The 24,720-nt window shown below is 25.3% G+C and overlaps 3 protein-coding genes across 6 annotated transcripts; 1 reads left to right on the top strand and 2 right to left on the bottom strand.

The window, feature by feature from the left end:
- Nucleotides 1-331: 331 nt before the first annotated feature.
- Nucleotides 332-6,052, bottom strand: LOC113560892 (RNA polymerase I-specific transcription initiation factor RRN3-like). 2 transcript variants are annotated; one of them, XM_026967013.1, is made up of 11 exons: nucleotides 5,695-6,052; nucleotides 4,554-4,802; nucleotides 4,213-4,302; nucleotides 4,024-4,153; nucleotides 3,854-3,962; nucleotides 3,637-3,789; nucleotides 3,343-3,567; nucleotides 2,989-3,240; nucleotides 2,730-2,914; nucleotides 1,857-2,085; nucleotides 522-729 (listed from the first exon to the last, which is right to left on the bottom strand). In XM_026967013.1, the coding sequence occupies exons 2-11, from the start codon at nucleotides 4,794-4,796 to the stop codon at nucleotides 522-524; spliced, it is 1,824 nt and encodes a 607-aa protein (XP_026822814.1). In that variant the 5' UTR covers nucleotides 4,797-4,802; nucleotides 5,695-6,052. The 2 variants fall into 2 exon arrangements, with proteins under 2 accessions (XP_026822815.1, XP_026822814.1); XM_026967014.2 differs by lacking the exon at nucleotides 5,695-6,052 and having other exon boundaries at nucleotides 332-729; nucleotides 4,554-4,796.
- A 1,993-nt stretch (nucleotides 6,053-8,045) lies between these two features.
- On the bottom strand, nucleotides 8,046-14,010 carry LOC113560223 (RNA polymerase I-specific transcription initiation factor RRN3-like). 3 transcript variants are annotated; one of them, XM_026965991.1, is made up of 11 exons: nucleotides 13,705-14,010; nucleotides 12,805-13,057; nucleotides 10,935-11,024; nucleotides 10,747-10,876; nucleotides 10,574-10,682; nucleotides 10,355-10,507; nucleotides 10,045-10,272; nucleotides 9,702-9,953; nucleotides 9,454-9,638; nucleotides 9,106-9,334; nucleotides 8,046-8,301 (listed from the first exon to the last, which is right to left on the bottom strand). In XM_026965991.1, the coding sequence occupies exons 2-11, from the start codon at nucleotides 13,045-13,047 to the stop codon at nucleotides 8,109-8,111; spliced, it is 1,812 nt and encodes a 603-aa protein (XP_026821792.1). In that variant the 5' UTR covers nucleotides 13,048-13,057; nucleotides 13,705-14,010; the 3' UTR covers nucleotides 8,046-8,108. The 3 variants fall into 3 exon arrangements, with proteins under 3 accessions (XP_026821792.1, XP_026821795.1, XP_026821802.1); XM_026965994.1 differs by lacking the exon at nucleotides 13,705-14,010 and adding an exon at nucleotides 11,420-11,586 and having other exon boundaries at nucleotides 12,805-12,944; XM_026966001.1 differs by lacking the exon at nucleotides 13,705-14,010 and adding an exon at nucleotides 11,420-11,571 and having other exon boundaries at nucleotides 12,805-12,925.
- A 4,823-nt stretch (nucleotides 14,011-18,833) lies between these two features.
- LOC113550306 lies at nucleotides 18,834-24,129 on the top strand. Its single transcript, XM_026952040.1, has 8 exons — nucleotides 18,834-18,864; nucleotides 19,477-19,644; nucleotides 20,600-20,799; nucleotides 20,956-21,103; nucleotides 22,574-22,704; nucleotides 22,769-22,891; nucleotides 23,841-23,906; nucleotides 23,962-24,129. The coding sequence occupies exons 1-8, from the start codon at nucleotides 18,834-18,836 to the stop codon at nucleotides 24,127-24,129; spliced, it is 1,035 nt and encodes a 344-aa protein (XP_026807841.1).
- Nucleotides 24,130-24,720: the final 591 nt, after the last annotated feature.

Below are 24,720 nucleotides of genomic sequence, written 5' to 3'. Positions count from 1 at the left end.
GCTAGTAATTTATTAAAAAATTGTAATCTAAAAACAATAATGTATAAAAAAATGTCTGTTCTGTATTATTATCATATATATATATAAAAAAATTATTGAAATTAAAAGCGTAAAAATAATTTTTAGAAATTAACTTAAATATTTTACCCTAAATTATACATCCAAAGTGTATGTAAAATTAAGCTACCTAAAAAAATATGCAAAACAGAACTTTATGTGATATAGTATTTTGAAATAAATTTCTATGTCATAGGTTTGTTTACCTAATTTGAATAGTTTGAATCAAAGCAATTTTTGCTACAAGTATATTATAATAAATATAGAAAATATATATTACAAAGACACCTTTTGATTTGTAATAAGTTTCATTAGTTACAAAATCAATTTTTTAATATTTCATTCATTTCACTATGCAACTTATTGGCACATAAATAAATAAAAAAATTATATATATATACATTATATTATGTTAATATAATAATAACAAAATAAATTATTCTTTTGAATAATAGAATATATCATCAAAATAATATTTGTGTGTTATTTCCATATGCAAACTGTCCTAACCAATCTGTTCTTGCAGGCGAAGGAGATAATACCATACTAGGACTTATGTCCATGTTTTCTGGAAGGGATGAAGGAATTTTGTCAACATATCTTTCTTCATTTTGGCAACTTTTTATACTATCGATATCTCTGTATAAATCTGGTATAATCATATTCTTCGATCTAAAAATAATATGAACAATAAATAAATAATGGTTATTAATGAGAGATCATTTAATATAATTATGTGACAATTTTTAGCAAAATATCTAATTAAAATAATTAATTTATATATTTATTAAAATATTACCTGCATAATACTTTATACAATGAATAAAGATTTAAATTTAGTACTTAAGATTTATTTCAAAAGTAATAATGGTCTTGCTTGTGAAAATAATTGAAAACAACCAAGGGCGGATCCAGCATATATTAATAGTCGGGGCACTTTATAGGAAAAATTATATATATCGATATAGCCCCCTACAAAAAAAAAAAAACAATTTGATAAAAATGTATGTTTTTTAATATTATTTTTTGTAATGGGGTGGCACTTGCTCCCAGTGCCCCCCCCTGAATCCGCCCTTGAAAACAACTAATGTTAGAAAGTTTTATAATTGGGTTTCAAAAATAATTTTAAATAACAGATAAGAAGCAGTGGCGTCATATGGGGGGAGGGAGAAGGCAACTAAGGCATTTGCCCTAGTCTAACATTTACATAAACCTTAAGTTGGCACATTTTAAAATTATAAGAAGTCTTATTTTTAACTACTAAAGGCCATTGCTATAAATCATAATATTGAATATTGATATTTTATAAGTAAAGATTTATTGTTAATTTTGTTATAGTATTTTTTAAAGAAGTATATTATATTATTAATCAAAATGTTTAGTATTTACATTATGTGACTGTAAATACTACTAACTACTTGTAAATCTGCAGTATTAAAAGGTACCTATTACTTATTTATTATTTATTTACACATTACTCAATTATTCTATATTTGACTTTCTAATTCTAATAAATATTTGATTTTGAGTCAGCAAATCAGTTAATAGTGGCCCTAGTCAAACAAAAACTGAAATGACCCCACTGATAAGAAGAAGTATTAATATTATTTTAATATAACATAAATTTGTGTATAGTTTTACTCAAAATTTGATGAATTAAGCAATTTTTAATAAAAATAAAATAAATTTAATAGATAAAATAGCATTATTTCTTTTTTTTCTTTTTAACAAACAAAGGATAATACCATTGATTATAAATACTAGTATTACTAGTATTTATAATCAATAATAATACTCACCGAGGAAGAACATATGGATCAAATGGAAAGTAAGAGTATAACCATTCATCCTTGATTGATTGATCAGTGACTCTAATATGACCATCCATTACCACATAACAATAAGTTAGTTGATACATTTTTGTAATATGTGCAAAACGATCAACTACTTTTGAACAACATAGACGTAATGGGCTTAATCTGCATGTCACTATATTAGACAAATTTAAATTTTCCATAAACCTAAGATCTGAAAAAAATAATATCATTTTTATTAATTAAACTTTATCACAGCATTAGTATAAAAGCATTTATGTTTGTTTTACTTTTAGTATCAATAATAAATAATTTAATATTAATCCTGAAGGATGTAAAATATAAAATTTAGAACTTGTAATTAGGAATTTTTGTTTGGCCATTCCTCAGTAATCGTGGATTTCTCTGACTTATTTGTAGTCTGAGATAAGAAAGGCGGTGCCATGGAATTATTGAGAACGGAGGTCATAATACATGAATTTCTCTATTTAGCAATATGGGAGGATCAAGAATCATGACAGATCTAGCATGTGGACTATGATGAATTTACATAAAATATAGCTGATGCATGGGCAGTATTATGGGTTAATTATGTATATATTGTTTTATGAAATTGCAAAAAACTTGTTTATTTTAGTCTGATACTGCATTGAATATTATTGTTATGTTTGATTTAAAATAAGCTATGGAGCAGTGGGAAAAGGACACCAATGCAATTCCTCATTCAGTTTGCAATACCGCTTGGGAAAAGGACTGAGGGACTAGACCTATGAACTTATCCTAGAAACAAACTTTTTTGGAGATATTTTAGAAATGTAAAATCATGCATGCTATGTTTGGAATAAAATCAAAGCTTACTTCGTTTATTATCCATTAAATCTTGATGTCTGAAAGAAATTATATAGAATAATGCTTGACACATTGAATAAAATACTGCATGCCATCTTAATAATTCTTCATCTACTACTCTAACAGATTTATCTACACTATTTATATATTTATTACACCATGTGGAGATTTCAAAAAGCATATTCTTCAGCACACTAAATATTATATACACAAATTTAAGTTATAAATATTATTATCTAAAATATTTATTATGTTTATAATTCTTTACTTATTCGTAATAAATGGTGCTCTGCATAGAAAACTAGCTAAATAACCAGCTGCTGCCTGTCGTAAAGTAGACGGAGATGATACATCGCAACATTTTTTTAATAACCAATTACTAAAATTTTCTGCTAGAGTTATTTTAAAACTAAGAAAATAGTAAATTACATACTGAATATGACTACTGTTATACGTTGGTAGAATTTCACTTTCAAATATTGATAACAAATCATGATAAAACAATTTAGTACTATCCCATCTGAAAAATTATAATAATTATTTTTAAATTGAACAATATTAAACATTTTAATTACCTAGTTGAAATAAATTATTTTTTAGTTAATTTAAATAATATACTTACAATAAACTACCATTAGGGTTATGACAAACAGTTTTCATATAAATAAATATTCTTTTAAGACAAATATCTAATGTATCTGAAAAATGTTCCTCTTCGACTTTATTAGGATCAACTTTAATGCACCCTCCATCATCCACATCCATTGGGAATATGTCTTCAATATTAATATTTGATTCTAATCTGTCTAGTTCGTTTTTGGGTATATGAACATCAATTTCTACTAATCTGCAAAAATAATACAAATTACACAACATTTAATAATTTACAAGATTCAAATTTTTTTTCTCAACTTACTTGTTAATAATGAGGCTGAGAATATTTTTTCTTAAGTTTGGTTCATATTCAACTATGTAAAGTAAATTGTGTATGTAATGAAGGTGGGAGTAAGAACTGTTTGTCTTGTATGGAAACTTTTTTTTTAGAGCTGATATTAATAAATCTTTTGCTCTAAAGAAAATATTAAAAAATTAAAAATGAGTACTTATGTAATATAAATGTGTTCATTTCTTACAACGGAATGGCTTTCAAAAGAGCTTCAAGAGTCACATGGACATTTAGAAATCCTCTTTCTTCTTCTTGAGATGGCATACAATTGACACGATCACAAGCAGCGCTGTCCACTGTAATAAGAATGGTCGTTATAGATTATATTATCATATTTTATTTCAGTTTTGGTATTACCATGAGAAAAACATGCCACAAGTTGTTCTATTGCAAATTGTGTATGATAACTGTATGCAGTACAAACATTGAGTAAAAATAATCGATATTCCTTGACTACATCATCACTTCTATTCATCCATTTTAAAATCTAAAAAAAATGTACATAATTGATAATTTTCTTTAATATCCATAATTTAAAATTCTTACCAATATAACTTTAACAAAAAGTGTAAGATTTTCATTTAGAATATTCACACAATTTCTGGCATCTTTCAATAACTTGATAAGTTCATTATCCTAAAAATCATTTCATTATAAATTTTATTTTTGATAATTGTAGACGTGCACATTAAGTTTATTACATTTTAAAAATGGTTTTTATTAGGGTCACTTTGAAATGTTTTTTTTATTGTTTTAATTAAATAAAACAATAATAATCCACATAATAGATAAAAAGTATATAAAATATAACTTTTCCATAAATTCAAAAATAAAAATATTATTATAAAGATTATAATATATATTTTTAAATTGATTATTCAACTTACATTAATTTCGGTAGCCAAGTCTCTAATGTCACAAATTAGATTGTTATACTCTATTAGATCAGTTTTGTTATTGCTGTCATAGTTGATGAGCAATAATTTCAAGTTTTTGAATAAATCAAAACACACTCTTCGACCAGGTACATTATTTATTGTTTGCTTTCCACATTTTTTTAAAATAGACGGTGAGCTTATAGAATTATTCAAGTTGTAATTAGTACTTTTTGGAGCCTGGAATGATGACATCTGGAACTAAAATCAAATAAAGATTAAAATTAGAAATACAATTTTATTTTATAGTGGTTTATAAGTACCTATATAATTATAAATATAATATACTATGAGCGGATAAATAGAGAATCTGTAAATTTGTCAAAGTATTAAAGCATGACACCAAATAATTCATGGCAGATATTTTGTCTGTGATTTTTGTATTGATGAATTTTATTATTGAGTATTGAGTGTAGACTATAAAACACTTATTATTTCTCATTACATATTATATATAAAATAATTATTAACTAAATTGATTTAATCTAGGAAGAGAAACACACTTTGCGTAAGATAGAGTGAAGCCATTCAAGTTGAAATTGGTTGGTATTTTTGTAAAATCAAATTTTAAATACCTAATAAACGGTTTTTAATATTTTAAAATAGGCACCTTTAATTCATTCATTTGACTTGTCAAATTAAGAGCATAACTTTAAAATACTATAAAAATTAATATTCAAAATATACTTTGATATTTTAGTAAACACTGAACAGTCGTCATTGTGATTATTTTAATATACCCAAACTGCAAACTGTTATGGACGTACTCGTGGTAAATGTTTTGTAGATCAAAGTTAAGTTTATTAGTTCATTCTTGGGAGTCTATAGTAAGTAAAAGATTGGTAAGGTGGATAACAAAACCAGAACACTTGTTTAGAAGTTAGTTTATTATGTTATTTTATTATAAAATATAGTAATAATTACTATAATCATTATAGTCTTGTTTATAACGCGGTTCTTTCACAACTGTCGCTTATTTATTCAAATTATGTTTTTATTTGTATATAAAACTGCTGATCTCAGCCAGTAATATTCTAATAGCAGAAATTCTTAACAATACAATAAAAACTATATGGTGAATGTTTATACTTACGGGTCAAATTAGCACATAATAAATTTTATTAATTTATTCTGAGGCAGATATTAAGTCCAATGGAAATTAGTTACCAACGAAATTTAATAGTGTAAATTATGATTCCCATCAGAATTCCGATAGGAATTTCCGGCCACTACGTTCTGCTCAATCGAAAGAAAATAAGAAACTAGAAACGGAAGAAACGCACACTTTAGTAAACAGAAACATCAATATTAAGATTCTTGATGATGATTAGCGATCCGATTATGGAAAAGTATCAACTTATAAGTAGTTGGTTGTATAATATTTATAAATAATATTTTATGTCTAACAAAATAGAACGAATTTTATAATAAAAAAAATTATTACGTATTTACAAATTACATTTTTCGGTTATCAATAATCGAGATTCCATAGATAATACTATCAAAGAACAATAAAATTATATTATGCGTCTTTATAATAATTATTGTGGTATAAAAATCTATCAAAAAATATTCAAATCGTATAGTCGTATGGATAATAATTATTTGAATTACATCTGTAGGTAATATCACAGAATAACGTATTATTAATGTGGCAAATCGCAAATGGTCAAGCCGTGTGCAAAACTCATGTGTAGCATGTGCGCGCTTTACTTTTGCCGTTCAAATGTTAGATAAACGTTTGAGGTTACAACCTACAGGCTATAATGGTTACACATTCCGGTGCTAACTTCAAACATAAGGTTGTCGTGGTTCCGGGTAAATTTCAAAAACAAATGAAGCACTAGACACTAGTAAATTATAGTACTTAAATATTATTAAAAATTCTAAAAAATATGATCTGATTAACTGCATTTTATAAGGATAACAGTGGAGTGACTGGGCGAGCATCTATTGTTTAATATAATCTTAAAACTTATACTCAAGAGTATAAGGTCTATGAATATAAAATACCTAAACAGTGAGCGATGGTAAAAACCTGTTTTTTGTATTACTAGGGTTTATTTTAATTTTCTCATTTCTAAAGACAGTATCTAAGCTAGAGACTCTAGCTATGGCTGCCGTCTGGGTATCATTATTAAGGTGTTTAGTGTGTACCAGTGTACCTATACTATATTAAATCATAATATACAATTTGTTTGATTAAATTTGAAGGTAATCGAACAACAAACTAAAGTTATAATGTTTTATTAATTTGAAGATAAACTTCTACTGCTCAACTGCTGCAATTAATTATAATAAACAATAACTCAAAAACGGATGTTGGTAAAATACACATTACTATCATGGTGGTTGATTAACAAATTAATGAAAGTGTGTTTAATCCCAATAAAAATAGTGTCAGAAGAAATGTAATAACCAGAGAAACATAATTCTTTAAATATTGTAATCAATGGCCGGTAACATAAAAATACCATAATAATAATAATAATACCATCATAATGGTCCAATGGTCGATAAATATTACGTTAATAAGAAATATAACATTTTACAAATCATGTGTACAGTTATATGCCCTGACCAATTATTAGATGTTGCAAAAACTAAGCAGTGTTGTGGTAGTAATTACCAGTGGTGTTCCCATCAATTTTTTTGAGAGTATACTCTATCATCAAATATAAACATTTAATACAATAAAAATATTTTTCTTATTGTCTATAGGATTAAAACCAGTAAAGAGCGTGTCAATAATATGGAAAAAAATTAAGAGCATACGCAGTATACCTATAATATTGAAAAAAAATCTTGAGAGTATATGGCATGTATGTAATATACCCTATGGGAACACCCCTGGTAATTACCAATATTTCCCAGACCAATAACCACTCCTGTTGTGAAGAGTCAAGTTATCATTGCCTTTGGCGCTTTCCTTTAGACTCAACTGGATCCCTTTAGTAGGTGCTTTCTAGTTTAGAATTCTTATACAAATATATAACACACTTTCATTTTAGCAGAGTTTTAACCTTTTAAGCTAATAGATAAATTCTTACTTACTTATATTACTTGGTGACATAACGACAGTTTTTTTTTTTTTTTAATTAATTAATCTAATATAGATTGTGCTTTTGTATTTATTTACTTGATAAACATCTAAAAATATTGAGATACATTAATTTTCTTTTAATAAATTTCATCTCATAAATGTTAAACTTAATTAACAGGTAATAATATTATATAGATTACTTTTAACTGTAGCTTTAAATACTTCTCTTCTATTAATAATCTTTTTATTTAGTGCAATATATTCAATTATTGTTTTGAATAAGTTATTTTAATAACCAATATATATATATATATATATGTTATTAGAATACATTTAACATGTAAATATATTATTATTTTTAAAAGATAGTTAATAGAAATTGAATTGGAATTAAAAAGCTATTAAAGTGTAAATAATTTATTTAAAGACAAGAATAACAACAATCACAATTTAATCATTGAAGTTTATCGATGTTGATTTACTAGTTGTCCAAGCCAATCAGTTTTTGCTGGTGAGCTTGTAGATAACATACTTGGACTGATATCCATGGTATCAATAAGCAATGATGAATCTTTGTCTTCCTCATCATCATTAGTATGTTTATTTATATCATCATCAAAATGTCTATATAAATCAGACATTATGAAATCTTTTGACCTAAAAATAAAAATAATTATATTAAATTTTACAGGCATTAAAGATGAATACATACATTATTACTTATTAGTAGTTTTTGGAAAAAAAATTAGACAAAATTAAAATGGTTATTAAAATTCTATTAACAATAGTATTAGAGTACTTATTTTAAAATATATCTGTATATACTATTCAGTTTAAGAAGAGCTAGTTTTTAATAACTTAAATATATATTTGAAAATATTTTGTTTTTATTAAAATATTATTGATCAACTTGACAAACCGAGCAAATTTATTATGTTACATAAAAAAATAATCAAGATATAGACAGCAAAAATTAGTTGGGCAAGTATTCAAATTTTTTTGAGTAGAGTTCAAGTACTTATTCCATGAATTGAGCACTCGAGTATCTAAATTTACTTAACTGTTTTATTAAAAAATATTTCTAACAAGAATATTCATTGTTTGAATTATTATCTATATTTATTACCTACCAAATAATATTTAACTTATATTTATCAATAATAGAACCCTGCAATTTCATTGCACACAGAAAATATTAAAGTACTAGTGCAATTTAAAATAATTTAGAAACTCCGAGTGCTCGTAATCTTTTTAGTTTATAAATACTAAGCAAAAACATGTACTAACCAGAGTTCTAATACTCGCTTATTTTCGGAAACTTAACCCCTTTTAAATACTTGACAACAAAATACAATACTCGCCCAACTCTGGCAAAAATCTATTTAATCAGCTGATCATGTCATTTAGTCTTACAGTTTACTCAATAAATTATGTGCTATAATCCAATAGTATTACACTCACCTGGGAAGAACATACAAATCAAATGGAAAGAAAGAATATAACCATTCATCTTTGATGGATTGATCAGTGATTCTTATGTGACCATCCATAACTACATAACAATATGTTAACTGATAAGTTTTAGTAATATGTGCAAAACGATTGACTACTGTCGAACAACATAAACGTAATGGGCTTAATCTACATGTGACTATTTTAGAAAGATTTAAATTTTCCATAAATTTTAGATCTGTAATAAGAAAAATATAATATAATTAATGTATTTTTGTAAAACAGCAAAATTATACATATATTAAAAATAAAAATAAATAATAAAATAATCTCTAAAAAAAAATTGTAATTAATTACTTCGTTTGCTATCCATCAGATCATGATGTCTAAAAGAAATAATGTAAAATAATGATTGGCACATTGAATAAAATACTGCATGCCATCTTAACAAATCTTCATTTACTACTTTAACCGATTTATCTACTCTATTTATATAGTTATTACACCATGTAGACATTTCAAAAAGAATATTCTTCAAAACACTAAAAAAATTATATAATATTAGTTATAATTATTTTTTATAAAATGTTATCAAATTATGTTACCTGTTTAATACAAATGGTGCTCTGCAAAGAAAACTAGCTAAATAACCAGCTGCAGCTTGTCGTATAGTTGATGGTGATGACACATCACAACATTTTTTCCACAGCCAATTGCTAAAATTTTCTGCTAGTGTTGTTTTAAAACTAATAAAATAGTAAATTACATATTGAATATGACTACTGTTATATGTTGGAAGAATTTCACTTTCAAATACTGACAATAAGTCGTGGTATAATGATTTAGTATCATTCCACCTGAAAAAATAATATAAGATATACAGTTAATTAATTTATGAAAAATATATCATAATAATTCAGTAATATAAATTAATAAGATCATACGTACAATAAATCACCATTAGGATCATGACATGTAGTATTCATATACATAAATAGCCTCCTTAGGCAAACATCTAGTATATGTGAAAAACTTTCTGCTTCTAATTTATCAGGATCTACCTGCATATATTCTCCATCAACATCCATAGGGAAAATGTCTTCGATTTCAATATTTACATTTGATCCGAGTCTATCTAATTCTTCCCTGGGTATGTGAACATCAATTTCTACTAGCCTAAACAAGATTATATGATTATATAGAATTATATTATGTGAATTTTTATACGTATAAGTTTTAAATTAAATCTATAACTTACTTGCTAACAATAAGACTAAGGATTTGTTTTCTTAAAGATTTTTCATATTCAGTTACAAATAATAAATTGTGTATATAATGCAGATGAGATTCGACACTGCTTTTTTTGTAAGGAAACTTTCTTTTAAGAGCTGTCATTAATAAATCTTTTGCTCTAAAGAAAATATATCATATTAAAAATTAATACATACATAAATAATTTAAATATTATATTTCTTACAATGGAATGACTTTTAAAAGGGCTTCAAGAGTCATGTGAACATTTTTAAATCCTCTTTCTTCTTCTTCACTAGGCATACTATTGACACGATCAAAAACATTACTGTCCACTATAAAAATAGTTTAAGAATATAATAATATAATCTTTTTTTAATCCAAACATTTTATACTTACCATGAGAAAAACATGTTACAAGTTGTTCTATTGCAAATTTTGTATGATAATTGTGCGCAGTACAAACATCAAGAAGAAATCCTCGGTATTCACTTACAACTTCATCACTTCTGTTCATCCATTTTAAAATCTAATAAAAACACAATATTAACGGTTTAATTTAAAATATAATAAATAAACGTTCTTACCAATATGACTTTAACAAAAAGTGTAAGATTTTCATTCAAAATATTCACACAATTTCTTGCATCTTTCAATAACGTAACAAGTTCAGCATCCTGTAAAATATTTAAATGTACATTCTATTGAATAAAAATAACATTTCCAACTAGACAGTTTAAATACAATTCAATAGATTAGTTTCAAAAAAGATTTGGGTTATTACATAGTATTTGTTATTGTATTTTTTTTTTTAACCATTATTACTTTCTTACTATCACTAACAGTGTTTTGAGTAATATGGAATTATCTTTAGTTTTGATTTATGAACAGATACAAATTGAGAATAATTATTTTTCATTTGCACTATGAGAGGTTAAGCTCTTTTAATTAAAGTCATTATTTTTGATTGGATTATACAACCCAAATGTGTTTATCTTTTTCCTTCAATTCTGGTAGAGCTTAAATGTTCTCTCAATGATTGTGCATACCAGTTTTACCTTTTAATTCTCACCTGTTTATGCACCATAAAGCCACTCTTAGGTAATTGTTAATGTTGTATAATCTTGACCTGTTGTTTTCTTTACCCCCATTATACTTGACAAAGTTCATATGCATCAGGCAGCTACTATTCATTTGGGAAAAATTCTTGGGCATGGGTGTAATCTGTAATAGATTCATCTTGGATGAATCAGATAAAAATATTACAAGTTAGGTTGTAAATCAGTTTTTGATTACAAAAACTTCCGAATATGATTATGGATAAGGTGGTTATCTATTCAAAAAAATTATGTTGATTCATGTTTTATTTTTCTAACATTTTGTTTGTTTAGTCATATATTTAAGTTATAACATATGAATTAGACTAATTAAAATAAAATAATATAATTGATATTGAATGAAATTCAACCAGTTTATATACACTTTAAAAATGTGACAGATTGTTTTAATTGTTTATTAAATAATTTGAAGTATAATTATATCAATTGTTTATTAGGCGCCTAATTGATATTAAATAAAAATTATTTTTACTGTTATTCAAAAATAGAAGTATCTAGTATTACCAAAAGCCTTTAAAAACTTTAAGTTATAGTTAGTGTAGTGATTGATACATTATACCAATCAACGGCAAACAATTCAATTGATAAAATAACAACAGGTAAAAATAGCAATAATAGATTGCAGTACTATATTAGAAAAAAAAATATATGTATAGTATTTTAATTATAATTGATTTAATAAGCTATAATCAAAAGTGTAGACCAACAGCAATTTTTGCAGTTTAATGTTTATAAAAAATAAAAATTGAATAGTATACTACGTAGAACAAATATTTAACAGAGTTGAAAGTTTAAAATCAATTAAGTGCTAATTTATTTTTTCTGTTAAAGAGCTGAACAATTGGTTTAATTGATATAATAATAACAAATAACATAACAATAATAAAATGAAAAAGAATCCTAATGGAGGTACTTAATCATTAAGTCAGTATGAAAAAAATACAGATTTGAACTTTCAAAATCAATTCATTAAGGTAGTTTCTAGGGTTAATTTAATCACAAAATGAAAAGCTTAGTAGGTCACTAGTAAATAGATGCGTTTGACATATTACACCACATTACCTAATTGTGATATTATGAATGATTGTATGAATAACAGTTCTTAAAGTAGATTTATTTATATTTAATATTTTTAAAACCACAAAGTTCTCTTTAAAAGAACTGATACTTAACTAGATAAAAATATTGTTAATATAATCAAACAGTAAAGTGTTCTGGTTGAAACTTTAAGTTTTATGACTATTTTAATGTTTGATAGTATATTAATTATTGTAATTATTAGAATTAATAGAATTACCAAACCATAGTTTCTTTTAAATAATGAAAAATAAATACTAACCTTTATTTCAATACCAGCATCTCTGATATCACATATAAGATTATTGTATTTAAGTTTTTCTTTATCATTATTTTGATCAAAACTAATAAGCAACGCTTTCAGGTTGTCAACAAGATTGATTTGTACTTTTTGTTTTGGTACATTATTCAACTGTGTGTTACGTTTTTTCAATATTGTAGGTGTACTTGTACTCGGTGGCCGTAAGTTGTGTGTACCACTTTTAGTAGTACGATATGATGACATATTTATATACCTGCAAAACCAAGTTGTAGAAGAACTTAAAATATAAAAATAATGTTTGAATATAATGTATAAAATATGACGTTAATTCATCCAAAGTGAATAAACTGAGCAATATCATACAACATCCTTAATGCAAATTACATTTATTCATGGTTTTTGAAAACACTCAACAATTACTGTACATAAGAAAACTTAAGTAAAATCAAAAGAGGGTATACTGACAATTCATCATTCAAAATGATCGCAGCAGTATGTCTATTTCTTATACTTATGTTAAGTTGCACAAATAACTTATATTTTTTTTAGACAAATAGTTGTGCATTGTCATTTTCCAACATTTTATTCACCTTTTTTTTTTTGTTGCAAGTATCTACTTAATATACTATATTCTAACAAGTAAAGTAAATCTGTATAGATTTTTATAGAAAACTACATAACATAAATGAATCATCATTTACCAGATTGCTAATGTTACAAAAGTAAATACGATTCCGGTAAAATGTGTTCCAAGCTAAGTCATTGGCATAAGGCCATATAATTACAATATTATGTACAAGTACACCGGTCACCGGGTAATAGTAGTCGATAAACCACATGGCAAGCGCTAGTAAATTAAAATTATCATTATACGATATAATATTAACGTGTTCATCATACCCGTTTATTCACGTCAAGTTAACTCGTTTCCGTCGGAAACTATCATCCACGATAACATTCGGTGATCGGTATAAGATCGACGTTGGCGATCAGGAAAAATCAACAATTAATATTTGCTAGATATTGCGATTTACTATTTTTCTAAATTGTCGCGTTGCTGGCAATAACCACAAAACAGAGTGCACTGACGTGAAAGGAATGGGTGAGTGGTGACGGAGAGACGTGTCCGAACTGTCGACTGGTACAAACGTCGCGGTTCGTAGAGCATAGAACGAAGTGAAACGTTCAAACGTGCAATAATTCACAATTATGCTACTGATATCACTGATACATTTCGATGCACTCTACCAATTGCGTTCCCCTACGGTTCTCACGACCGCTGTACGTCGTAGATGTAGCAGCCGCTCACAGGTTAGCCACAAGTAGTAAATGAAATTCTCGTAGCCGCGTGTGTAGTTGGTTTCACCTGCATTTAACTTTTATCACGTATTTAGGAATACAAAATTATTATCAAATAGTATTTGTTACTATAAATTTTAAAAATATAATATTAAATATACACAATTTTGTTTTAGTTTTATATTTAGATATTTTAAGTTTAAATTTTGAAGAAATTAGATGTTTATAATATAATGAATTGGAATTTTAGTTATTTTGTTGTAATTCAAATATATTTTTTGTAGTGATTTGGCTATCGTTTTCATATGTTCTTTTCTTTCTATTATAATATATGTAGAAAAATGTGTTCCACCTAAGATGTTATATAATTAATAATTAGATAGTCTTATATATTGTTTCTACCAATGATAATTATAGGTTTCGTGTCACTTTCCTCGTCTTCTTGGCTAGTGAATAGTCACCGCATGTATTTTTATGCTATAATTTACTATGAAAGTTTGCTTGAAATGTCAGAATAATTTGAGGAGTAGAAACCGTTCAGCAACAGAATGTACTATTTATTTACTTTGATGGGTTTTGAGGAGAAAACGTTTTTTTATTATTATTAATGAGGCATTGAATGCCTCCAAACTCCCCTTTGAGTTTTCTAATACTTGCTCACTAAATAATGTAGGTACAGTACAACAGTTTACACTTTATATAGGTACCATTCTATATTGAATACCAATTACCTAGTTATTATTTTTAATGAATAACAATAATATATATATATCAATTATTATTAAATTAATTAATCTGAAATAATTTTAAATTTATAAAATACCCTCTTTGGTATTTTGGAAATTAATTTGAAAAATATTATCAAAAAGGCATTTTAGATTTAAAAGAATTATTTTTTCAAGAAAACTGAAAATATAATCAAGTTTATATTTTGTTTAAAATTATAGTTAGTTTTTGAATTAACCAACTCCTTTTCACTACATTTTCAGAAAAAAAAAAAAAATGCTAACCTCTACTATTTCAATATTAACAGCAGCTACTCTTGTGAAGCTACAATCTCTTCGCAGTGATTATAGTTTCGATCAAATTTGGATGGAAACCACAATTTACACGAAACAGAACAGTTAGCTTTCAAAGAATCTTTTTCACACCTATAATTCCAAGAATAAGAAAAATACCTTCAAGATTAGGTGGTGGTGAAATTTTAATTTTGAGAACTGTTGCATCATATTTCAAAATTAATATTTATTTTTTAGTTTTAAGATATAATTTGTAGAAAATAATTTAAAAATACTTAATGCTCTTCAAAATTGTTTAAGTAGGTACTAGAGACAACAGGGATGAAGATATTTTAGAAATTTGTAACATATAAAATATTAACTTTGATGATTTAAAGACAAAATTAAAACTATTTAGAATGAAAATTTTGAAGTTTATTTAACTTTGTACTTGGAATATTTTAGAAATTTTTCTCTGTTTACATAATATAATATTATCGTGTAGTATTATGTAAAAAATTGTTTAGTTAAATAATAACATTTTTGTAATACTAAATTTATCAATAGTTTCTAAAATAATCAACTAATATAAGAAAATAATAGAATTATCATATGCATTTGTTATGAATCTGTCTATATTTTGTTCTTGTAGTAGCCCAATTTTTTTTTAAGAATCTTGAAAGAATTGCTATATTTTATTTCTAACAGTTATATATTGTACATTTTTGGAACAATATATAAGTAAGTGGTTTGTGTTAATTTTTTGCGCGTAGTTTTATTTATCAGCAAAAATTAAGTTATTAATTTAATAATAAACTGTCCCGCAAGATAATAATAACAAAATCTTATAAATATAAAATAAAGGTATATAGAAGTCAAATACAAATTTCTATGGCTAGTTTATATATTTGAATCCATGACTATTATATTCTATTGGATATTGATATTTTTATTTTAGAATAATTCAATTTTAATGCAATAATAATAAGAGCTGATTCATAATAGCTAACCGAACTAAGTTCCTATTTGTTATACGGAGCTCCTAGATCAATATAATAATGATATATTCGTTTTCTTATACAATTGAAAAATTGACTTCTGACAATGTAATTTGCAGTTTATTCGTAACAAAATTACATTGCTGAAGTAGATTATTTACATGAATATAAATAATTTGAACTATATCTTAATCGATATGACAAAATTATCTATAAAAGTCGTTTTGAAAAAAGACATATTCTATTGCACGTAGATACATTGGTATTATTAGAAATAAAAGTAAGTACAAGTATTATCGATCATTATCTTAAATATTGTTCAATATGACAATATGTTCTGTGATCAAATAATGTACATTGTCATAAAATTATAAAAATGTTTTGTAAAAAAACTAATCACTTTCGGTATTTGAATTTTATTATTTTACTGTTTTAACAAATTTTACATTGTATTGTGTACAACAAAGTTTGAATTATTTTTGTTTAAATAAAATAAAATTATGGTAAGCTTGGTGTACCTTGTACCGATACCTACTGCTAATTTAAAATAAAAATACTGTATAATACTATTAAAATATGATACATTGGTTATTGTTTTATAAGCAGTCGGTGGAATTAACATAAATAAATATTCAGTGGAACGATGGCCGTCGGAAAATAAGCTTAATTTGGGGAGGGCTTAGCGCCTTTAATATTAAAAACTACAAAATCTGCTGGTCCTGATGGTCTGCCTGGAACGTGCACCCTTTATTATTTCTCTAATTAATTTTAAAGTTTCTCCTCCCTTAACTAGATCTAATTCTTCTTTTGTAGTTCCATTCCACAGCACGAACTATGGTAGAAATAATGCCATAGTGTGATGCGTATTTGTAACGAGCACCTAGGCTTCTCTTAACCATTTTTTTTTTTTTTTTTTTTTTTTTTTTTTAATATAGTATTGCAATCTGTTATTGCTATTATTATCTATTATTTATTCTTTGATTTTATTTTTATAATTATTTTCTATATACGTACCATTTGTTTATTTTATCAATTGTATTGTTTGTTGTTTGGTCACTAATATTATTTTATATTGTTGTTATCATTATTATAAATTGCATTGTTTGTAATATTGGGCTCTTAGCTCATTAGTAAATAAATAAATAAATATTAAAATTAACTCTGACAATTTTTTTTATTTTAATTTAATTATTAAATACTTCATTAATTATCTAATCTACATAACACAGTAATCATTGTTTGGAGAAATAAATTTCTGAAGCTTAAATAATATATTATAATATATTAGTATATTAAATATAAGTACTAAAATGTTGTTATTTGTTTTAATAATCATATTTTTCATTTTAGTAATAAATGCACTATTAAATGTAGGAAAGTGGGTGAGTAAAAAATGATAATAGTATTTGAATAGGGGGAGCAAAGACCCCCACAGAACTGTTTCGTTATATATATTTAGTACCTTCAAGTTAAAAACTGAAATAGCACCAATACGGCGGATCGATAGAATGATATTAAAACAGTGAAATCGATAAAACCCTATAATTGGTTTAACATTGAACGCATTCATAACAGAGATTTACACAATGACACAGTATACTCGATAACAATCGTATATAGCAGTTACTAGTTGGCCATTTTCAATATCATTGACATATTGTACTTGTGATAATATAATGTTAATTTGATTTTATTCGATAAATTTTCACTGTTTTTATGAAAATTTTATTTATTTTTTTTTAATACACGAATGTCCTATTTTTATAGTTATCAATTACTATTTATACAGTTTGGTAGCTGTCTAATTTAAATGTGAAAAAAAGAATTTATGTATTTACGAACGAAATTGTAAAACACACACTTGTTACTCATAAAACATTTTATATAAATATTATAGAGATACACTTAATTGGTTAATTATAAACACAATATTTTCAGAATAAGTAATATAAATAGTTAATTATAAAAACGTGTGTTTGGGATATAGAAATAAAAAATAATATCGTCATTAACTTGTGTGAATAAAATTTTAATTCTGCACATTATACAATAAAAAAAAAAATGTATTTTTGTCAACCTTTACTTTTAATTGGTATCATTTTTATCTTAGCAGTACATATTACACAACCTCAAAAAAATGTAAAAGGTAAGCTCTCTGTTAAAAAAATTAACAAACAATAAAAACTTGGTCACTGTTATGGGAGCCTTAAGCCCTTAACGGTTCTAAGCGGAGAAAGTTTGTAAGCAAAATTTAAATTGTTTTTATTTAAATAAAATAAAATTATGGTAAGCTTGGAATACCTTGTATCGATACTTACTGTTAATTAAAAAAAAATATCGTATAATGTGATATATCGGTTATTGTTTTATAAGCAGTGGAATTAACATAAATAAATATGCAGCGGAATCGATAGCCGTCGGAAAATAAGCATAATTTGGAGAGTCTTGAAGAGCTTAGCGCCTCCAATATTAAAATTTGTTTCTCTAAATTTTTTAATTTAATTTAGTTAGTTATTAAATACTTCATTAGTTATCTAATCTATATAACACAGTAATCGTTGTTTGGAAAAATTATTTTCTGAAGCTTAAACAATATAATATAATATATTAATATATTAAATATAAGTACCAAAATGTTTTATTCGTTTTAATAAAAATATTTTTTATCTTAGTTATAGATGCAGTATTAAATGTAGTAAAGTGGGTGAGAAAAATAGAATATTAGTATTTGAACATGGTGGTGTTGTTGGCAAAGCTCTCCGCGGGTCTGTTTCGTTTAATTATTTAAAGCCCCTTCAAGTTAAAAACTGAAATTGCGCCTATACGGCGGAATCGATAGAATGCGAAATTAATACTAAAACAGTGAAATCGATAAAACCCTTCATTATAATAAGAAATATTTATACCATATTATATCAACTTTTATAATTTAGTTATGTATCTTTCTGGAAATATCATAAGACAATAAAATTTGGTTCATGGTAGATTAATAGATAATGTCTATATAGCGTATAGAAAAATTCATATCAATATACAAAATATCAGTATATAATATATATAATATGTTAAGTTAACCACTAATTATGAAAATTTCTCTATAATTAATAGTTCAAAGAGAGACAAAATAACCAACTTTTCTCGTCTTATGCATATTACACATAGGTCTTTCTACTTATTCTGAAGCAAAAAACGCACTTTCGAATTCTTAATTATTCGAAAATAGTTTATCGATGAAAATAAAATAAGATAATTTGTCAGCACCTGATTGTAATTACTTTTAGTTTGCTTCAGTATGATAAATTTAATTATATGTACACTATGCTTCATTTTATTTCCGAAAAAAATTCATAAAATATATATAATTGTTTGGCTTTCAGGCCCTGGAAAATCGTCATGTAGTGTTAGTCATACTCGCAAAAAGGATTGTGGTCTCCCGGAAGTCCTATTAACAGACATACCAATGGAGTGCACGTCTTTAGTTTTCCATACGGTTTTAGTAGATCCAAATACTGGGGTTGTTAAAACCAGTTCAGATGAAGAAAACGGTAATAATATATAATTATTAAAATTAATATAGACATAATACATCATGTATATTTGTATTAATATTGAAATATTATAAAAAGACATACTTATAACATAAACAATGTACAATACATTTTTTAACTTTACTTTTGGCTTTTGAATTTTGATAATGGTGATATTTTGTAAATCATTGCGTATTGAAGAATATATAGAATACCTACTAAGAAAGTAAATATAGTATGCAGATGCTTTATACAGATGTAATATAATGCAATATAGAATAGAACACGAAACTCAATAGTGGTGTAATAATAATTATGTAAATAGATTGAGGAAACATTTTCAGGAATACTAAATTATGTAAAAAATAAAAATAATACTTGCTGTCTGATAAATAAATTAAAATGAATCAACCAATATTTTGTTGTCACTTGATCAAATTATTCTACATTAAGACATTGTCTAAACAGTTTTAAAAAACTATATGCATGTTATGAAATCAAAAGTAATAAAATATATTATTATAGTACAACGTTGAATTAAGTATATAATATGAGAATCAATTTGCTTCCAGTCATTGGATTGATACACGAGAACTTTCTTATATCTCTTAATGATATTAACGCAGCATTTAACTAGTTAATTTTTAAATATCTACTTAAAATTTTACTTTACAAAATGTACAAATTTTCGTGATTTCGAAAAATGTTGTGTACATTTAAACTTCAAATGATAATAAAAATAATTTGCATAAGTATCTTAACTGTTTTTAAAGAGTTATATTATGACAACTAATGAGAGAACTTATAATTGGTATTCAATTTTTTTGACACAATAAAATTTAAAGAAAAAACATTACTATAAAGTCAATATAACCATTGCTCCATTCAGAATCTAAAATGATAAAACCTATTAAAAATTTTAATTTTAATAATATATTTCATCATGTATTAATGTGTTTTATAATTGATATAGACACTTTAAACATATTGTTGGAAAGTGGTAAGGATGTAATTATATATTACGGCCGATATCAATATGAATGGATAAAGATGCTTGCTAATGAAGCTTCTAATGGAGGAAAAAATTCATTAAAGGAAATGGAAGCCTTAAAGACTTTTTTGGCTGAACGTCCAGCGATCACTGCTATTGTACTTATAGGTTTACAATATCCGGTAAGGACCAATTTAATTTAAATTTCTAAATTAATAAATTTATGATTTATATAATATACTTATATATTTGTTGAGGTTATACTCGTATTATTACAATGCTCTTAATAGTCATAATATGATATAAAAATATTATTATACACTACTTGATTTCTACAGGTTGATGCCACAGCAGAATTTCCGACATATACTGAAGATTTCAAAAAATATCTCAATGTGTTCAAAACTACTTTACCAGACATGTTAATTGGGTTGGATTTATTCGGATTTTCTTTAATAGATCAGTATACCTACCCAAAATTCAAATGTGAGTATTTATTTATGTTTATTTTATTTATAATAATATGTAATGTATGTAAAGACTTTATAGATTCTAGTTTTTTATTTTTTATAAACCTCATGTATGATAACAACAGTGCTTCGTTTGTCGGTGAAATGGGCTGATCCAATTTAATTGCAAATCGAAAAGTCTTCAGATAATTATTTATTGATATTTTGATGTTTTTTTAATCATTTCATCAATTCATCTTTATAAAATGGTATTACTCAAAAGAATTTTTCGTATATCTGGCATTTGCCACTGGCTTATGAAGCACAGTGGTTATAACTTCTATTACTGATAAAATAAGATACCCAATACTCTGTAGTTTACTTGATTTATCAAAAGAGATATTTAATGAAACACGAAGTCATAGTCTTGTTTAGAAGCTGCCGAAAAAAGTTTTGACATTGTTGGCTGAAGTAAGTAGACTTGTTTTCTATGTCTTGAAAATATGCAACACTCTTATCTTTCTTATCTGAGTGCATTTTATTAAAATGATCTTGTAATCTAGAAGGCTTCATCGCTTTCTGAGTACTGGTGTTGATAGATTTGTTGGAGTTTTGATAAATTCATAAGTATTAAATATAATCCGCGCTGTATTTCTAAAATTGAAATAAAAAAAAAATATGCAAGTTGGTTCCACTCTGTGGTATGTTAGGAGCCGAGTGAGTCACTGTTATGTGTGTGACTTTAATGATGTATTATTGTTAACAAAAGAAAGATTCTGAGTGGAAACAGTCTGTGAGCCTATATAAATAAGTATATTTCATATGTTTTTACATACAACTATTAAAAAAATCATATATTTTACTTTTAGTATTATGATTGGTTCAAGGTTGATACAACTGTATCATAAAATTAAAAAGATATATATTGTTTTTATTACATAGTTAGAAATTAATAAAATAATTTTAAAAGGGTTGAATATCAGCGTTATAGAATGCACTATTGATTTTTACGCTATTTTGACATATTTCGTAAATATTTGAACTTTAAATGCTAATAAACAAAAATTTTGACTAACGATTTTTGACTTTTTTTTTTTTACTACAATATGTAGAACTTATAATAAACCTTCTATTACATTTTAAAGATTTTTTTGGAATGTCAAATTTATTTTTTCGGCATTTAAAAAAAAAAACTCGAAAATTTAATTTGTCTATAAATAGCTTAAAAAAAGTCAAAATATTTTAAAAATATAATCGTAAATAGATAACGCTAATTTAAACATTTTATGAAAATTTTAACTATTTATAAAGATTTGTTTTAGAGTTTCAGAAATAAAAAAAATGCATATAATCTTCTGTTTTTTTATTACTTTATTAGTATACTTATTATAGTTTGTTCAAAATTAACATATTGTACTTATAATACAATTTAAAAAATATAAATTGTTTTTATTACTTGCTTTGAAATTAATTAAATAATAATTTTTATTTTCAATAATTTTAAAAGGGTTGGATATCAAAGAAATAAATGGCGCTATTGACTTTTACGCTGTTACTACGGAGAGTTTTAACTTATGCGGTAATGAATTTAGAAATACCGGATGTGCTCCAATGAATGGAGATATGAATCATACATTGGTATTAAAACTTTAATATTGATCAAGAGCAAATTTTAATCTCGTAATTTATTCTATTGTTCTAGGATAAATTAAAAGATGTATTACAGCAGGCATGTATTCCAATAGAAAAAACATATTTTAAATTCAGAACTACCCCAACATCACCTGATAATTCACTTACTCTTTGTGATCTGAATTATGAAAAGGTATACCAATAAACATGAAATAATATAGATTTATTATATATTAGTTATGTTTAAGTTATTACTATTAGCATACAATGAGTAAATTATCATGAGAATATCAGTATGAAAAAATTAAAGACGAATTACCATATAATTACTTAAATTTCTGAATGAATTTCCTATCAATTTAAGTTAGAAAATCACATTATTCTAATTTTTTACTCAACTATGAATATTTTTAAAAATTTATTCTTATAGGTTAATTTAGTTAATAAATAACATCAAAAATTGAAATTCTGATGTATGAAAATATTTTGCATAAACATTTCACTTTTTTTTCGTTTGTAACTTAATATTAAGTAAATGTACGTGCAATATACTTTATAGTTATTACGAATTTACACATGTACACAAACCAAGAGGGTTGGGTCCTGCTTACCGTGTTCCTTTAAATTAACTCCTAATGTGATCCATATTTCAGAGATTAAATCGGGGATAAAAAGTACCATTCCATATGACACTCCATGATTAACCAACAAACTATTGTTATAACTTTTGTTGAAATATTAAATTATAATATTACCCTGTAGATAGTATACAATAAGTAGTATTGTCATACTGTAGATTAGCTATATAGTTATACATTTATAAGGGAAGCAAATTGCTGAGATGACACATTCATATTTGTGATTAGCATTTCACATAATACGGCTATAGTATGTTTTATTGAAAGGTAGTCGAGTTGCGCGATCCGTTGCGTCGTACGTTTATTAGTGCGTCATATTATTATTTTACAATATATATTAATTTTTTTGTTAATTTAAATTTACACGTGTTTGGATTACTTTATTATTTTATTCCTTTCAACAACTTCTGTTGAAATGCTTCCAATATTTAAATATATAAATTGAATTAAAAAATCATAAAATATTGTAATCAATAAATTATAATAAGAAATAATTATTTATAGATGTGTACACAGCCACAAGTAGCAAATGATTGGTGTTCAGATACTCAATCATCATATAATGAAAAAGTAATTTTTTTTGGTAAATTGAATGTACATATTTTTAATAATTTAATTATTTTAGGGTCAATATGCGCAAAAATACGGAGTAGGTTTTATGGTTATTTTTATTGATTATGATGATCCTGGTAATTGCTGTAACTGTGATAAACCATACCCTGCTTTCCATGCTATTCTTGATGGTTTTAATGGTGTTTCTACAAAAACTTGTGACTTATTAAAAAGGCCTTAATAGAAAAAAAAAATCATCAAATTTTAGACCACATCCATAGGTCCTACAATTTTAAAGTCAAACAATTGTAATAGATTGAATTTACATCATTATATCAGAATTATGTGTACCTAAAATAAATTAATAAACGATTTATTGTACTTATTTATAATTATTTATTTTTCAAAAAGATAATGGGCCTCACTGAACATGTTCGTGTCGGAGCCCATGAGTTTACAATTTGAAATATAAATTCGGTAATTACTTAATATAAAATTAAAAGATTATAATTTGCAATAAACGTTTTTTTCAAAGTAAAAATATCAATATAAATAAGAACTTATTTTTTCTCTGTTTACATAATATAATATTATCATAGTATTGTGTAAAAAATCGTTTAGTAAAATAATAACATTTTTATAATACTAAATTTATCAATAATTTCTAAAATAATCAACTAATAAAAGTAAATAATATAATTATCATATACGGTTACCGGTATTTTGCCCGAATCAAAATTCCCGAATGGTATTTTTCCCGAAAGTCCAAAAACCGAATATAAATATAAATATAAAATATACCTATAAAAATAAAAATAAATTAAAACAATTT

This window comes from Rhopalosiphum maidis, chromosome 1 (genome assembly GCF_003676215.2).
Source record: "Rhopalosiphum maidis isolate BTI-1 chromosome 1, ASM367621v3, whole genome shotgun sequence".
NCBI classification, from domain to species: domain Eukaryota; kingdom Metazoa; phylum Arthropoda; class Insecta; order Hemiptera; family Aphididae; genus Rhopalosiphum; species Rhopalosiphum maidis.
This window is presented reverse-complemented; position numbering and strand designations above follow the sequence as displayed.

Bases quoted from the DNA above. Each gene is read 5' to 3' on its own strand.
- LOC113550306 (XM_026952040.1), top strand. From the start codon at position 18,834: ATGGTGGTGTTGTTGGCAAAGCTCTCCGCGG. The intron at 18,865-19,476 runs GTCTGTTTCGTT...TTTGGCTTTCAG, and splicing joins GTTGGCAAAGCTCTCCGCGG to GCCCTGGAAAATCGTCATGT. The intron at 20,800-20,955 runs GTAAGGACCAAT...TGATTTCTACAG, and splicing joins TTATAGGTTTACAATATCCG to GTTGATGCCACAGCAGAATT.
- LOC113560223 (XM_026965991.1), bottom strand. From the start codon at position 13,047: ATGTCATCATATCGTACTACTAAAAGTGGTACACACAACTTACGGCCA. The intron at 10,683-10,746 runs GTAAGTATAAAA...CTATTTTTATAG, and splicing joins TGTAACATGTTTTTCTCATG to TGGACAGTAATGTTTTTGAT. The intron at 8,302-9,105 runs GTGAGTGTAATA...TTTTATTTTTAG, and splicing joins GATTTGTATGTTCTTCCCAG to GTCAAAAGATTTCATAATGT.
- LOC113560892 (XM_026967013.1), bottom strand. From the start codon at position 4,796: ATGTCATCATTCCAGGCTCCAAAAAGTACTAATTACAACTTGAATAAT. The intron at 4,303-4,553 runs GTAAGTTGAATA...AATGATTTTTAG, and splicing joins ACTTGGCTACCGAAATTAAT to GATAATGAACTTATCAAGTT. The intron at 3,241-3,342 runs GTAAGTATATTA...ATAATTTTTCAG, and splicing joins AACCCTAATGGTAGTTTATT to ATGGGATAGTACTAAATTGT.